Source organism: Bubalus bubalis, chromosome 2 (assembly GCF_019923935.1).
Source record: "Bubalus bubalis isolate 160015118507 breed Murrah chromosome 2, NDDB_SH_1, whole genome shotgun sequence".
NCBI lineage: Eukaryota > Metazoa > Chordata > Mammalia > Artiodactyla > Bovidae > Bubalus > Bubalus bubalis.
Window position 1 is genome coordinate 150,254,853 of NC_059158.1, and position 16,741 is coordinate 150,271,593.

Consider the following 16,741-nt stretch of genomic DNA (forward strand, 5'->3'; position numbering starts at 1 on the left):
GATTCTTTTCCACTGCGCCACCTGGGAAGCCCCCTTCCTAATGTCAGTGAATGGTCAATAAATCATGTTATTATCCTACATAATACTCAATTTGACATACAGTTCTTTCTAATCTATTTCAACACTTTTTCAGGGTTTTTTTTTTTAGCAGGGTTCATCACATACTGGCACTAGCTTACCAGTCCAGCCTTATCTCTTATCCCACTTTCTCCTCATTCCTTTGTTTTAGGTGAGATCTACTGTATGACTTGCTGTCCCCAATGTTCTAAGGTCATCTTTACCTATGGGTCTTTGGAAATCTTGTTTCCTCTACTTGAGAGGCCCTTTTCCAACTCTGTTACAATGAATTCTACTCATCTTGGAGAATAAGTTCAGACATCACCTCCTACAAAAAAATCTCCCCAAATTCCCCAGACTGGATTAACTGCTCCATAGCAGTTTACCATCTTTCAGTTCAGTCACTCAGTCCGGTCTAACTCTTTGCGACACCATGGACTGCAGCATGTCAGGCCTCCCTATCCATCACCATCTCCCAGAGCTTGCTCAAACTCATGTCCATCGAGTTGGTAATGCCATCCAACCATCTCATCCTCTGTCATCCCCTTCTCCTCCTGCCTTCAATCTTTCCCAGGATCAGGGTCTTTTCCAATGAGTTAGTTCTTCACATCAGGTGGCCAAAGTACTGGAATTTCAGCTTCAGCATCAGTCCTTCCAATGAATGTTCAGAACTGATTTCCTTTAGGATGGACTGGTTTGGTCTCCTTGCTGTCCAAGGGACTCTCAAGAGTCTTCTCCAACACCACAGTTCAAAAGTATCAATCCTTCAGTGCTCAGCTTTCTTTACAGTCCAACTCTCACACATCCATACATGACTACTGGAAAAATCATAGCTTTGACTCTCCAGACATTTGTCATCAAAGTAATGTCTCTGCTTTTGAATATGCTGTCTAGGTTAGTCACAGCTTTTCTTCCAAGGAGCAAGTGTCTTTTAATTTCATGGCTGCAGTCACCATCTGCAGTGAGCTTAGTATCTGTCAAACTCTATACAAATGATCTAATCCTGTCTCTGTCCCTTTGAAACAGTACAGGCATAAAATGGTGTTGGTTACTCTCATCACCTACCATCCATGCCTCTTATAAGAATATTCATCTCTAAAATACAGAGTGCTGATACTAAGCAATAATGGGAGATGGGAGTGATGTTAGTGCTGTGTACATGACAACAAATGAAAGCACTGGTGATGGCATAGTTGTAAGTGACATAACAGTAAAAAACCCAGTCATCAATAAATCTTTCCTGGGTGTATACTAGACACAGGTTTGCTGCTGCTAAGTCACTTCAGTCATGTCTGACTCTGTGCAACCCCACAGACAGCAGCCCACCAGGCTCCCCCGTCCCTGGGATTCTCCAGGCAAGAACACTGGAGTGGGTTGCCATTTCCTTCTCCAATGCATGAAAGTGAAAAGTCAAAGTGAAGTCGCTCAGTCATGTCCGACTCTTCGCGACCCCATGGACTGCAGCCTACCAGGCTCCTCTGCCCATGGGATTTTCCAGGCAAGAGTAGTGGAGTGGGGTGCCATTTAGGTAAACAAAAACCTCTGCTATCAGTGATATGATACTCTAAAAGATACATTTACTTCTGAGCCTATCTATAATCTCAATCGCAGGTGCTCTCCAATTCTATCAGTGGATTGACGTGATGCTCAGAAAGGTTGAAGGGCTTTTCAGTTCTATTAAAAATACTTTTTCTCTTAAGATTTTTGAAATTCTTCTTGATATTTATAAGAAGTCTTTCCCCTCATTTTTCATCAACATCAAATTCATTAACTATTTTTTGTCCCCTATTTGGACAATGTAAGCCTCCCCTTTTCTTTTTCTGGTTTGTAAAAGGCTGCCTGGAAGCTAAAACAACATTTTCCATATTAGTGAGAGAACAAGCAAACAGAACAAAGAGGAATATATCTCAGGTAATATGAATGCTGTACAATTCTTACTGTCTCCAAAACAAATCAGCTCAGTTCCTGTGCCAGCTCAAGTAAACAATTCCCATGTGAATCAGAGATCTGAGAAGACTCAATGATGAGTAGTCTTTAAGGCTTTGTTACCCACAGCATGACTCCAGAGAGGAGAGTTATGGAAGCCATTCTTTACAGACCTTGCTTCCATTGAGAATCCAGTCACTTCCATCCTTTTTGGCATTTGTTCTTATTCCTTGCAAATCACTATAATTGAAAGAATTGATTAAAAAAATTCATTAATTGGTAAAAAATAAACTATGCAAATGTTGTTATGTATCTACTGTGATAATTTACACTGCTACACCATTATAAAAATTGACATTTAACTAATATAAGGAATGTTCACATAAATGCACTGAAAAATCATGTCTGATATATTCTAAACTGTTTATACAAATGAATATTTTTTTGAGATTCACAGAGTAGCCTGATTTTTACAGACCATAACAAGGCCTATACTCATTCATATTTGTGGTTAGGACCTTGCTTCTGAGATTTCAAAACCAACCAAAAGTTGATTTACCTTCCAGCCCCAGGCTCTGTCATTGCTATGGCACCAATACATTTCCCTGCAACCATCTCGGGGATGAAGCGCTTAATCTGTTCTTCTGAACCATAGTTTGCAATATAGGGCATGATGATATCTGAATGAAGACTAAAACCTGGGCCTGTACAATTTGAATATGCTCTTAGAAAGAAAAAAAGAGAAGACAATTTAAAGCACAACACAGTTATTTTTTTCTCTTTTTAGTTCCTCTGATTCTTAATTAGAAAACAACAAGTACTAGAAGGTCTTTTTTTTTTTTTTTTTTTTGATGTCTGATCGTATTCATTTCGGATTCTGCTAGCTCTTTTGGGCCCTAGGGGATGAGGCACAATGGTATCAGTGAGTCCAGAAATATCCTTCTCCCTATTTTTAATGATGACCATATTGAGAGCACTCGGATTGGCATCCACAATGCAAACCCGTACAGATGTGCTCTTTTTTCCTCTGGTCTTCCTCAGTCTATAACAGGAATGCCCTTCACTCAGTAGCAGTCATGGGTCATGAGTCAAGACACTTTGCTTCATGGGAAACCCTGTTTGTTATTCCCACCGATTTGGACCACATAATCCTTCTTTTCTTCACCTAGAGTGTCAGTGTCTGTGGCCATACATTTCTCACAAAAGGTATGAAGTTTTTGTTGAAGTCTTCCTTCATCATCCACTTCTACATGTTTCTGGCAGCCAGTGGCCAGGATATAGTTGTTCAAAGGGCAGTACTAAACCCTTATCACATTATGTGGTGATAGCTTGTCTCCTCACAAACCCATGAAGTTCCTGAAGGTTTTCTCTCTTTGTTTTTGCTAACCTTTTAATTTCTGGCTCTAACATAATAACAGTGCTCTAGCAGAGCTCAATGATCACTTATTTAATGAATTAAAAGATAAAACATTAAAAAAAATTTACCACCTACAACTGTATTACCCTAACACAGTAACTATATTCATTTTAGCAAATGACCTTTGCCATAAGGATATATGTATTTCTAATACAGCTGTATTAGAACTGGACATGGAACAACAGACTGGTTCTAAATTGGGAAAGGAGGACATAAAAGCTATATACTGTCACCCTACTTATTTAACTTATATGCAGAGTACATCATGAGAAATGCTGGAATGGATGAAACACAAGCTGGAATCAAGATTGCTTGGAGAAATATAAATAACCTCAGATATGCAGATGACACTACACTTATGGCAGAAAATGAAGAAAAATTAAAGAGCCTCTTGATGAAAGTGAAAGAGGTGAGTGAAAAAGTTGGCTTAAAGCTCAACATACATAAAACTAAGATCATGGCATCAGGGCCCATCACTTCATGGAAAATAGATTGGGAAATAGTGGAAACAGTGACTGACTTTATTTTTGGGGGGCTCCAAAATCACTGCAGATGGTGACTGCAGCCATGAAATTAAAAGACGCTTGCTCGTTGGAAGAAAAGTTATGACCAACCTAGACAGCATATTAAAAAGCAGAGACATTACTTTGTCAACAAAGGTCCATCAGATCAAGGCTATGGTTTTTCCAGTGATCATGTATGGATGTGAGAGTTGGACTATAAAGAAAGCTGAGTGCTGAAGAATTGATGCTTTTGAACTGCAGTGTTGCAGAAGACTTGACAGGCCAACAGCAAGGAGATCCAACCAGTCCCTCCTAAAGGAAATCAGTCCTGAATATTCATTGGAAGGACTGATGCTGAAGCTGAAACTCCAATACTTTGGCCACCTGATGTGAAGAACTGACTCATTTGAAAAGACCCTGATGCTGGGAAAAACTGAAGGGGGAAGAAGAAGGGGATGACTGAGATGGTTGGATGGCATCACCGACTCAATGGACACGAGTTTGAGTAAACTCTGGGAGTTTGTGATGGACAGGAAAGCCTGGTGTGCAGACCATGGGGTCGCAAAGAGTAGGACGTGACTGAGTGACTGAACTAACTGAATACAGCTGTGGTCATGGCACAAATATGCTTATTCATTCTCCCACTGCCGTAAATTTAGATTGCTTCCAAATTTGAGGGATTATAATCTAACAAGGCAATGATGTTTGTACATAGCTGTTATTTTTTTTTCTAACGAATTATTTCCTAAAGACAAATTCCCCAAAATGGCATCCAAAGAGTAGAAATATTTTCATTTTTTATGTAGCCATGATTTTAATCACCAAAGCACTTATTGCTCCAATATATAATGTCACCAAGAGTATATGAGTCACTTTTACCTGCAAGCTTGTCAGCACTGGGTATTATAACTTTTCATTTGGACTACCTTTTGTACTCAAAATGATATATCTCTAGATATAATTTAATTTGCATTTGATTGGTAGAAAGGGTAAACGTTTTCATTTAAAAAGCTATTTGCATTTCTTTTTTGATGAATTGATAGTTCAAATCTTTTCACCATTTATCAACTGAAATCTCTGAAACAGTCACATGGGTCAATTAGAAATGAAGCAACTACTTTGTCAACTTAAAAGGAGATTTTTGATCTTATAAGAAGATTAGAAATTATTTTAAAATCATCTCAGAAAGGAGAGAGAACAAAACAAGACTCAACTTCAAATGTTTTCATACTTACTGCTCCTCCCAAACAATAGCTGATGAATACAAGTCCCCCCCAATGCCACCATGGCGATCTGCAATATTGATACCAAGTAGTCCTTGTTTTCCAGCTTTTTCCCAAAGCTCCCTACTCACTTCTCCAGCTTTCTCCCATCTGCAAATAACAAAACATTTTAAAATCAGAAAAAGTGTTTTCATATTATTTAAATGGCTACAATTTGAATTTATGAATGATTTGAGCAGGAATGGTCCCTTAATTTAAGATAATAAAGGGGGTGCTCTCATACTCTGTGACATCAGTAGGGCCCAACAGGAATAAGAAAGACTCCTTTTTCCCAGCAAGGGCTCAGCCACTGAAAAGCCATGGGCTTTGTGTTTATCCCAGCCCTCCCAAATTCCTTTTCCTCTCTATGAACATGCTCTCCTTCCCTTGCTATGGGGGGGCTTGCACACAGATCACTGTGGATGCTGACCCTGAACTGCAATTCTCTGCTGATCCTGAATAAACCCATTTTTTTTTTCCTTTGCTAGAGAAATAACAGGCAATCAACTTGTCTTAGGTCAACATTTAAATATCTTTAATTTTTTAAAGTCTTTGTTGATTTTGTTATAATATTGATTCTGTTTTATGTTTTGGTCCTTTGGCCACAAGGCATGTGAGATCCTAGCTCCTCAGCCAGGGATCAAACCGGCACTCCTTGCATTGGAAGATGAAGTCTTAACCACTGGACCACCAAGAAAGCCCCTTAACATATATTTTTTAATTGTGTATTTTAAAATTCATTTAAGAAGCTTTGAACTAGTTTATGCATGCATGTGCACTCCATTGTGTCCAACCCTTTGCAACACCATGGATGGGTAGCTTACAGTTAGTTCACCAGGCTCCTCTGTCCATGCAATTCTCCAGGCAAGAATACTGGAACAGGCAGCCATTGAACTTGAGTCTCTTACATTGGCAGGAGGGTTTTTTACCCGCTGAGCTACCAGGAAAGCCCTTGAACTAGTTGAAGAATCCCGTAACCTTACATTATTATATTGAAGAGTGGTAAAAATGTTAACAAAGTACTGAACACAGTACTGTTTCTATGAAACAACAAAGAGCATTCTAGAAAACAGTCCTTCTTGGACTCCTAATATGTATTACTTTAAAAGAAAATGTCCATCAGCAGATGAATGGATAAGAAAGCTGTGGTACATATATACAATGGAGTATTATTCAGCCATTAAAAAGAATACATTTGAATCAGTTCTAATGAGATGGATGAAACTGGAGCCTATTATACAGAGTGAAGTAAGCCAGAAAGAAAAACACCAATACAGTATACTAATGCATATATATGGAATTTAGAAAGATGGTAATGACAACCCTGTATACGAGACAGCAAAAGAGACACAGATGTATGGAACAGCCTTTTGGACTCTGTGGGAGAGGGTGGGATGATTTGGGAGAATGGCATTAAAACATATATAAGATTATATAAGAAACAAATCACCAGTCCACGTTCGATGCAGGATACAGGAAGCTTGGGGCTGGTGCATTGGGATGACCCAGAGGGATGGTATGGGGAGGGAGGTGGGAGGAGGGTTCAGGATGGGGAACACGTGTACACCCGTGGTGGATGCATGTTGATGTATGGCAAAACCAATACAATATTGTAAAGTAAAAAAAAAAAGTAAAAATAAGAAAATAAAATTAAAAAAAAATAAAAGAAAATGTCCCACTTACTCTGCATGATAAGGAATCACTTCTTCTTGAAAAAACTTCCTTACACTTTCCCGGAAAATGTCATGCTCTAAAGAGAAGATTCTTCTAGTTCCTGTATCTGTTAATTTTTTAGCAGAAGAAGTTTCTAGACGTTCTTCACCTCCAGAATGAGAACATCTTAAAAATACAAACACATTAAGAAAATTCAGTCAAAGGTTACTCTTCACATCCAAATTAATGTCATTGAACAACATGGAAAATTAATTCTATAGGATAACATGGAAAAAATTCTGACTCCCCTCCACCCCGACCCCCTCATCACCATCCCCCCGCCCCCGAGGCACTTTAGAGACAAGTAGAGAGTCTGAAATCGTACAAACTGGTTCAGATTTGAGCAGAACCACTTTAGGATCTGCCTCCATTAATGAGGTTAAGTAGTAGCTTACCCTGATTCAATTCAAACTTTACTTCCAAATCCATAAAGAGGACATCGTGCCTAGAACTCATCACACGTGTGAGCTGAGGTAGACTAGCACTGTCATGTGATGCTGATCAAAGAATGTAAAATTTACGTGATATCAACTAAATAAGGTAAAATTCAAATAGTACAACAGAATAATCATCATCATGTAGTCAGTTGCTCAGTCGTGTCTGACTCTTCGCGACTCCATGGTCTGCCAGGCTACTCTCTCCATGGGGTTCTCCATGCAAGAATACTGGAGCCAGTAGCCATTCTCTTCTCCAGGGGATCTTCCCAACCCAGGGATTGAACCTGGGTCTCCCACATTGCAGGCAGATTCCCCACCATCTGAGCCATCACTTATATGTGGAATCTCCCATGCAAGTCAGGAAGAATAATATTGATACTTTTCATGTAATGTACAGTATTTAAAATAATGTAATCTCCATCAATATTTTATCCAGAATTATACAATTTCAAATGGCAGGTATATAACATGCAAACTGTGATGATTTTTTAATTGATTAATTAATTTTAATTGGAGGATAATTATTCTACAATACTGTGATGGTTTTTGCCATACATCAGCAGGACTGTGTTGATTTTTATTGCTACATTACAACCTAATTGTAAAGCGATATCAAAATGCCCACCAGTCTCTGTGGGGATTAGTCCAGAATTATTCAAGATCTTTGGAAACTGGCCTTTCATCTCCCTGCAGTGCCCCATGCTGCTGCTGCTGCTGCTGCGTCACTTCAGTCGTGTCCGACTCTGCGACCCCATGGACTGCAGCCTACCAGGCTTCTCCCTCCATGGGATTCTCCATGCAAGAACAATGGAGTGGGTTGCCATTTCCTTCTCCAATGCATGAAAGCGGAAAGTGAAAGTGAAGTCGCTCAGTTGTGTCTGACTCTTAGCGACCCCATGGACCGCAGCCTACCAGGCTCCTCCATCCATGGGATTTTCCGGCAGTGCCCCATACCAGGCTTCAAAAAAGACATCTCTGTAGTTCCTTTTGTTAAATGGTCTGAATTCACATCTCCCCCCTCCTTAGGGGTACACCTAAAAAGATTTCAAAACTCTGTGTACCACATTGTACCTTTTGAGCTCACATCTACAAAAACTTTTTATCATATATTTGAATATTGCCCAAAAGTATTTTTATGCTTTGCATGATACTGTTTTGGATTTCTCTCTTCCTTATTTAGACTCTGATCTGATCCTATCCTTTCCTTCCTTTTCCTTTTCTTCCTCTTCTTCTTAGTCCAGAAATGACTAAGTCTTCTTTATTGGCAATTAGGCATTTCTTTTTTTCCCCCTGAAATGGGCTATTTTTGTCTTTGCTTAATGCAATGAACCGAAATGCAATGGACTAAATTGCACTCGCTTCCTGCCCCTCAACCCAATTCATATGTTGAAGCTCAAACTCCCAATGTAATGGTATTTGGAGATATGGCTTTGAGGAGGTAATTACAATTCAATGAGGTCCTAAAGCTGGAATCTAAACCAAGAAGCTAGACTTACATTATAAGAAGGGGAAGAGAGAGATCCAGTTCTGTGTACACATAAGGAAAGGTCTAGTGAGGACAAAGGGAGAAGGCGGCTGTCTACAGGCCAGGAAATCAGGTCAATACTGAAGTCAGATTAATTATAGTCTTTGCAGCTGAAGATGGAGAAGCTCTATACGGTGAGCAAAAACGACTAGGAACTGACTGTGGCTCAGATCATGAACTCCTTATTGCAAAATTCAGACTTAAATTGAAGAAAATAGGGAAAACCACTAGGCCATTCAGATATGACCTAAATCAAATTCCTTAAGATTATACAGTGGAAGTGACAAATAGATTCAAGGAATTAGATCTGATAGACAGAGTGCCTGAAGAACTATGGACAGAGATTCATAAGTTGGACCATAAAGAAGGCTGAGTGCCAAAGGAGTGATGCTTTTGAACAGTGGTGTTGAAGAAGATTCTTGAGAGTCCCTTGGACTGCAAGATCATACCAGTCAATCCTAAAGGAAATCAGTCCTGAATATTCATTGGAAGGACTGGTGCTAAGCTGAAGCTCCAATACTTTGGCCACCTGATGTGAACAGCCAACTCACTGGAAAAGACCCTGATGCTGGGAAAAATTGAAGGCAGGAGAAGGGGACGACAGAGGGTAAAATGGTTGGACTGCATCACTGACTCAATGCACATGAGTTTGAGCCAGCTCTGGGAGATGGTGAAGGACAGGGAAGCCTGGCATGCTGCAGTCCATGGGGTTGCAAAGAGTCAGACATGACTGAATGACTGAACAACAACAGGTCAGGAAGATGGCTCTGACCAGGAAATGAACTGGCCAGTACCTTGATTTCGGACTATTCAGCCACTAGAATTATGAGGAATAGATTTCTGTTGTTTAAACCACCTAGTCTATAGCATTTGGTTATGGAAGTCTGAGCTGATTAATACACTTAATATGTATATTGTGTCATTTTGCTTTAGGCTTATCTATTATAAGCAACTCTTAGTTGAGGCTTATTTGTTAATACAATCTGAGATGTCTTTTAAGCGGTAACCTTTAATTGAGAACATTTAATAGTATAATTGTTATACCTGGTCTGCTGTTTATCTTCCCTGATATTTTTCTGGTTTGCTACTCTGTCTTCCAAATCATCATTTTTAATAGCTTATTTATTAATATAGCCAACAAATACTTTCTGAGTGTGTAATATGTATTAGGAACCATTCAGGCAACTTGGGATACAATAGCAAGCAAAGGTCTTGCACACCACTGTAACATTACAGCAATAGAGAGAATAAAACCTACTTCATTCTCTAGTGAAAGGTTTGGTTCCAATTTCTTTATAATACACAATGTCTTGGTCCATACTTGGGATTTTTCCTCAAGGGAAAAAATGTGCTGAGATTAGGGTACTGAGACTTGAAGACACTGAATCATTTGTCAGCATGATTAGTAATTAATAGAGTGGAACTTATATTTGGGTCTTCCTGGATCTTAAAATTTTATATACCACGTAACATAAAGGAAATCTTTGGAACATTTCTAAATAAAACACACTAAGACACAGGAAAGTGACAGAAGTGCCAGAAAGAACAAAGACTTTCAGATCAGTCAAAAGTGTTCAAAACAGAATGTGCAGGGGGAAGAAAATCAAAACACCTGGCAGTAAGTTTTGGAATATTCATTTTTTCCCAAGACCAAGGAACCAGTACTAAACATATTGGCCCTTTTTCCCCACAAAAACCAGGAAATCTGTACTGAATAAATTGTTCATTGTTTTCCTAATGCATTAAACTGCTACTAATCTAACAGGCTAGGCTGTAATTATTATCATAATTTTTTCAAGCCTCAGTTCAGTTCAGTTCAGTTCAGTTGCTCAGCCGTGTCCGACTCTTTGCGACCTTGTGAATCGCAGCACGCCAGGCCTCCCTGTCCATCACCAACTCCCGGAGTTCACCGAAACTCATGTCCATCAAATCGGTGATGCCATCCAGCCATCTCATCCTCTGTCGTCCCCTTGTCCTCCTGCCCCCAATCCCTCCCAGCATCAGGGTCTTTTCCAATGAGTCAACTCTTCACATGAGGTGGCCAAAGTACTGGAGTTTCAGCCTCAGCATCAGTCCTTCCAATGAACACCCAGGACTGATCTCCTTCAGAATGGACCGGTTGGATCTCCTTGCAGTCCAAGGGACTCTCAAGAGTCTTCTCCAACACCACAGTTCAAAAGCATCGATTCTTCAGCACTCAGCTTTCTTCACAGTCCAACTCTTGCATCCATACATGACCACTGGAAAAACCATAGCCTTGACTAGACGGACCTTTGTTGGCAAAGTAATATCTCTGCTTTTCAATATGCTATCTAGGTTGGTCATAACTTTCCTTCCAAGGAGTAAGCGTCTTTTAATTTCATGGCTGCAGTCACCATGTGCAGTGACTTTGGAGCCCCCAAAAAATAAAGTCTGACACTGTTTCTCCATCTATTTCCCATGAAGTGGCGGGACCAGATGCCATGATTTTCTGAATGTTGAGCTTTAATCCAACTTTTTCACTCTCTTTCACTTTCATCAAGAGGCTTTTTAGTTCCTCTTCACTTTCTGCCATAAGCCTCATTTACATTATAAAAGAAGGGAGACAGTCTCCACCAGTACCTTCAGGTTGGGAGCTGGTGATAAATACATAATTTCAGGTCTCATCCAAGGCCTATTGAATCAGTCAGCATATTTGACCTATGAACAACATAGGGGTGAGGGACACCCAAGCTTCACACTGTCAAAAATCCACATGTACCCCATCATCAGCTCTCCATTATTGAGATTCCTCCAGAGCACAGTTCTGCATCCTTGGATTCAAGCGACCAAAGACTGTGTAGTACTGTAGTGTTTACTACTGAAAAAAATTCTCATGTAAGTATACCCTCGAAGTTCAAATACATGCTGTTGAGGCCTCACTGTATTTTAATATTTTATCCTAAATGATTCACATGCACCTTAAAGTTTCAGAAGCCTGTGTGAAATGAAAATATCTCCTGCCATATTAACCAACAAGAAATGTCACAGCCATCAGTGATTTCTGGCCTCCAAAAGTGAAAGAAGGCTCCCCAAACTGAGATCCAGCAGATGTTGCCATCCCCAACAGTGATTGCTGAGGAGCTGGGGGAATGCAAGAAGCAAGGTGAACAAAGAAACAGGATTGGCCCCAGAGAGCTGAGGTGCATATGAAGGAATGAACTCGTTGAGCCAAGAGGCTTGCCTCTTCCCATACATAGAATGCTAAATTCCTTAATTTGATACCTGATCTTTGATGCTCAGACTGCTGTCTGTCTTTGTCGCAAATTTATATATAGCCTCACTCCTTTCCTGCCTCCTTGGAGCAGTTTTCTGAGAGCTTCTGAGAGGCTGTCTCCTGGGCTTGGAGTCCTAAACATTTCCACCAAATAAAATGACTCTCTACTTTCAGATTGTGACTATATTTTTTCGGTCGACACCTGTTATAATAAACCTAGAGCCTCTGACCGATTTAGAGGGTCCCTCGGGTCCTCTGTTCCAATATTCTTCCTATGTGTGTGTTAAGTTGCTTCAGTGGTGTCCAACTCCATGTGACTCTATAGACTGGAGCCTTCCAGGCTCCTCTGTCCATGGGATTCTCCAGGCAAGAATACTGGAATGGGTTGCCATGCCCTTCTCCAGAGGATCTGCCCGACTCAGGAATCGAACCTGTGTCTCTTACATCTCCTGCTTTGGCAGTCGGGTTCTTAACCACTAGCGCCACCTGGGAAGCTCATTCTTCCCATCCATCAACCAAAACATCACAATAGACAATGAAGAAGCAGGTATGAAAATCAGGCAGTCTTAATTTACAGACTTAAGAGAAGGAACTCAGGAGGGGGAATGTTTGGGGGAAGGATAGGGGAAGGGATAGGCAGGGAGTTTGTGATCAACATGTAGACTGCTATATTTTAAATGGATAACCAACAAGGATCTACCATACACAGCACAGGGAACTCTGCTCAGTGTTAGAGGCAGTCTATATGGGAGGGGCTTTTGAACTGTGGTGTTGGAGAAGACTCTTGAGAGTCCCTTGGACTGCAAGATCAAACCAGTCAATCCTAAAGGAAATCAGTCCTGAATATTCATTGGAAGGACTGATGCTGAAGCTGAAGTTCCAATACTTTGGTCACCTGATGTGAAGAACTGACTCACTGGAAAAGACCCTGATGCTGGGAAAGATTGAAGGCAGGAGGAGAAGGGGGCGACAGAGGATGAGATGGTTAGATGGCATCACTGACTCAATGGACATGCGTTTGAACAAATTCCAGGAGTTGGTGATGGGCAGCAAAGCCTGGTGTGCTGTAGTCCATGAGGTCACAAAGAGTCAGACACAACTTAGCGACTGAACTGATTGACTGATATGGGAGAGGAGTTTGGAGGAGAATGGATACATGTATATGTATGGCCAAGTCCCTTTGCTGTCCACCTGAAACTATCATAATATTGCTAATTGGCTATATGCCAATATAAAATAAAAAGTTTAAAAAAAGAAAAAGAAAATCAGGCTGTCTTCTAGTAAGCCAGATATTAAGGGATCTACAAAAGTGCAAAACAACGTCACTCTTCTCACTTTTTTCTTTGTGGAAAAGTTGCTTTTTGTAAAAATGTTGTTTATGTTAACATGTAATGAGCTACTTTTATGTGAACTAAATATTTGTAAAATTTCACATTTTCGAATTTTGCACGCTTGTCTTACACCTAGTATTTCTGAACTGATTTTTTTTTAAGGTATAACTTATGTTGATTTTCACTGAAATCATGGTTCTGTCACTACTTTTGTAAATTAATCTGAAAGGATATGCTCAGAAAAGTTCTCCCCTTTTATCATCAGTGTAACTCCTTAATCCCCTTCCAACCTAATTCCCTTATCTTGCTATGAAAATAAGGTGTAATTTTGTGACTAAAGACTTCCAAAGAATGAAGACAATGGGACATTTTATTCTCAAAATTGTGACATATTACTTGCAGCCACAGATTCAGTATCAGATGTGAGAATAAAGATTTTTGGTACATAAAAAAAATATTTTCCAGTTTTGTAGATATCTGTTGACATCAATGTCCATAGATAAAACTGAGGTAAACAAAAGATCTTTGAGGCCCTCTCATTTTCACAGCAGGCTTTGCAGGTGGCTCAGTGGTAAAGAATCTGTCTGCCAAGCAGGAGATGTGGCTTCAAAACCTGGGTGGGGAAGATGCCCTAAAGATGAAAACGGCAACCCACCCCAGTATTCTAGCCAGAGAAATCCCATGGACAGAGGAGCCCAGCAGGCTAGTCCCTGCGGTCACAAAGAGTCCGACAGACTTATCGACTAAACAACAAAGTTTAACAGCACAAAGTTTACAATCCAAAAATTTGAGCATCACTGTCTTATGAAGTTTGGGGGAGAGCTTAGAAAAGTATGTGTATCGAAAAGTAAAGTTACTCCTCCATGAAGCCTTCCCAGCCCTCCTCAGGAGCAGCAGGAAATTTGTTTCCATTCCCACAGCATCTTGTGTGTGTGCAGTCCCATCTGATTCTTGCCACCCCATGGACTGTAGCCCACCTCTCCTGCATTGGCAGGCCGGATTTTTTACCACTGCGCCAGAGTCGCCATAATGCCGCCATAAGTTGATTTATTCATCGTGTCACTTTTTTTACATAGGGAATGAATAAATAAACAAGTACTTCCAGTTTATTTATCCAATGACTGTATTTGAGGTGTCAGCCGGTATCGGAAGGTAATCGAAACATTACCTTAATAATCACCGAGTCACTTAGAAACTGTCTCCATTAATTCCCACGCATTTAACTTACTAAAGGATTTGTTAAGTCTTAATTTCCTTATCTAATGCGGCCATCACCAGGTCTTTTCCTGTCCTGGGATGTCTTCTCTAGGCCAGCATCGCTGCATGTGCTTTCTTTTCTAGAGGTCTGGGAGGCAGTGAAAGTCCCCCTCACAAGTTCACAAGTTGGCTGTGCCTTCTGGCACAGATCTAATTGGGCCAGAGGTCGCGCCTCGAACTCTTGCCAACTGTGTCCGAGGGTGCGTCGACGCTTCATAAGAACTCTAGGAAATGCGGACTCTCAGTGCCCATTGCGGCCCTCGGATCCAGACGGGCTAGACTGGAGCCACAGGAGTATTGGGGGATCCCCCCCCCGCGCCTCCCTCCGCCTTTGGCTGTGCTCGCGTTGAGGCTGCTAGGCCGGCGCCCGCCCTGCTAACCGCTGTGGGTCCCACCAGGTTCTGGGAGTCCAGGGGCAAGGCCCAGCCTCTTCTCCCACCCACTTTCGCCCCCACAGCTAAGCCGCAGCCCCTGGTGGCGAGACCGCCGGCCCCGAGAGCGCGGCCGCCTGGCTTCCAGTCCCCAGGAGTGGTGTGCGGGTCGCCGCCCGGCCCTGCAGCCCCGGGGCCGGACTAGCTGGAGCCCAGCCGGCACTCACCTCGAGGCCGGCGGCAGGCACGGTGCAGCGCGGCCACCCCACAAGCGCAGGGTCCCGCGGAGGAGGCGCGTGGCCATGGCTGGGACAGCGAGGGCTGCCGGAGGGGCAACGGACACGTCTCCTCGGGACTCAGAGCGCGCAGGGCGAGAGGCCCGGCCAGGGTACTCTCCCTGAACCTTCCCCCGGTCCCGCCCGCAAAGCGTCGCGCAGCCGCCCTGGTACAGGCACCCTGAGCGTGCTTCCGGAGCGGTGTCTGCAATCTCCCATCCCCAGTGTCTGCGGTGGTGAGTCGCCCAGCGTTGGGACACGCCCCCCGGGACACGCCCCCCCACCGCCCCGCCCAGCCCCTGGAATCTTACCAAAGGAAAGACTCCAAGCGGGAAATTGTTACTTTTTCCTAAGGCGTTGTGTATCTAAGCAGTTCTTTTCAGTGTTCTGAACCGCTTTGAGGAACCGGTGTAAGTTCTGGAGCCTCAGGAATACACCCAAACACAAACTCACAAACTTACATGAAGTATCTTTTCTTTTCCTTTTTAGGATTTTTTTTCCTTATTATTATTATTTTTTAATTGAAGTAGTTGATTGACAGTATTAGTGTCAGGTGCACAACGTGCCTGCGTGCTAAGTCGCTTCAGTCCTGTCTGACTCTTTGGACCCTATGGACTGAAGCCCGCCAGGCGCCTCTGTCCATGGGATTCTCCAGGCAAGAATACTAGCTTGGGTTGTCCTCCAGGCTGGTGCACAGCATACCAGTTCAAAATTTGTGTAGTTTATACTCCATTTTTAAAACATTTTATTGGAGTATAGTTGATTTACAATGTTGTGTTAGTTTTTGCTGCATAGCAAAGTGAATTAATTATACATATACCTATAAACACTTTTAAAAATTCTTTTCTCATATAGGTCATTACAGAGTAGAGGTACAGGTGGTATATAGTAGGCCTTATTAGTTATCGATTTTATTTTTTGTTTTCCAAAACTCACCTATTTTATATATAGTAGTGTGTCTATGTCAACATCAATCTCCCAATTTATCCTTCCCTTCCCTTTATCCTCTGGTAAGTTTGTTTTCTACATCTGTGAGTCTGTTTCCCTTTTGTAAGAAAGTTCTTCAATTGTATCATTTTGATACTCCACATATAAGCAATAATCATGGTATTGGTCTTGCTCTGTCTGATTTCACTTAGTATGATAATCTCCAGGTCCATCCATGTTGCTGCAAATGACATCATTTCATTATTTTTATGGTTGAATAATCTTCCATTGTATGTATGTGCCACATCTTCATTACCCACTCCTCTGTGGATGGATATTTAGGTTATTTCCATAGCGTGGCTATTGTGAATAATACTTCAATGAACATTGGGGTGCATGTATTCTTTTGCATTATGACTTTCTCTGATGTATGCCCAGGAGTAGGGTTGCTGGATCATATGGTAGTTCTATTTTTAGTTTTTTAAGGAACCTCCATACTGTTCCA

The 16,741-nt window shown here is 41.5% G+C and overlaps 1 protein-coding gene across 4 annotated transcripts in view; it reads right to left on the reverse strand.

Annotated features, from left to right (window-relative positions):
• The window catches only part of ACADL (acyl-CoA dehydrogenase long chain), a 43,213-nt gene extending 27,672 nt beyond the window's left edge, over positions 1 to 15,541 (reverse strand). For 2 of the 4 annotated variants that reach the window (XM_006073192.4, XM_006073191.4), the window contains exons 1-5: positions 15,262 to 15,537; positions 6,849 to 7,004; positions 5,139 to 5,276; positions 2,543 to 2,707; positions 2,157 to 2,223 (exon numbers count right to left, since the gene is read on the reverse strand). In XM_006073192.4, coding sequence (XP_006073254.3) covers positions 2,157 to 2,223; positions 2,543 to 2,707; positions 5,139 to 5,276; positions 6,849 to 7,004; positions 15,262 to 15,338 — 603 coding nt within the window. In that variant the 5' untranslated portion in view covers positions 15,339 to 15,537. Of the gene's footprint in view, positions 1 to 2,156; positions 2,224 to 2,542; positions 2,708 to 5,138; positions 5,277 to 6,848; positions 7,005 to 15,261 lie in introns of all 4 variants that reach the window. The other 2 variants (XM_025278181.2, XM_025278180.3) reach the window with 2 other exon arrangements.
• Positions 15,542 to 16,741: the final 1,200 nt, after the last annotated feature.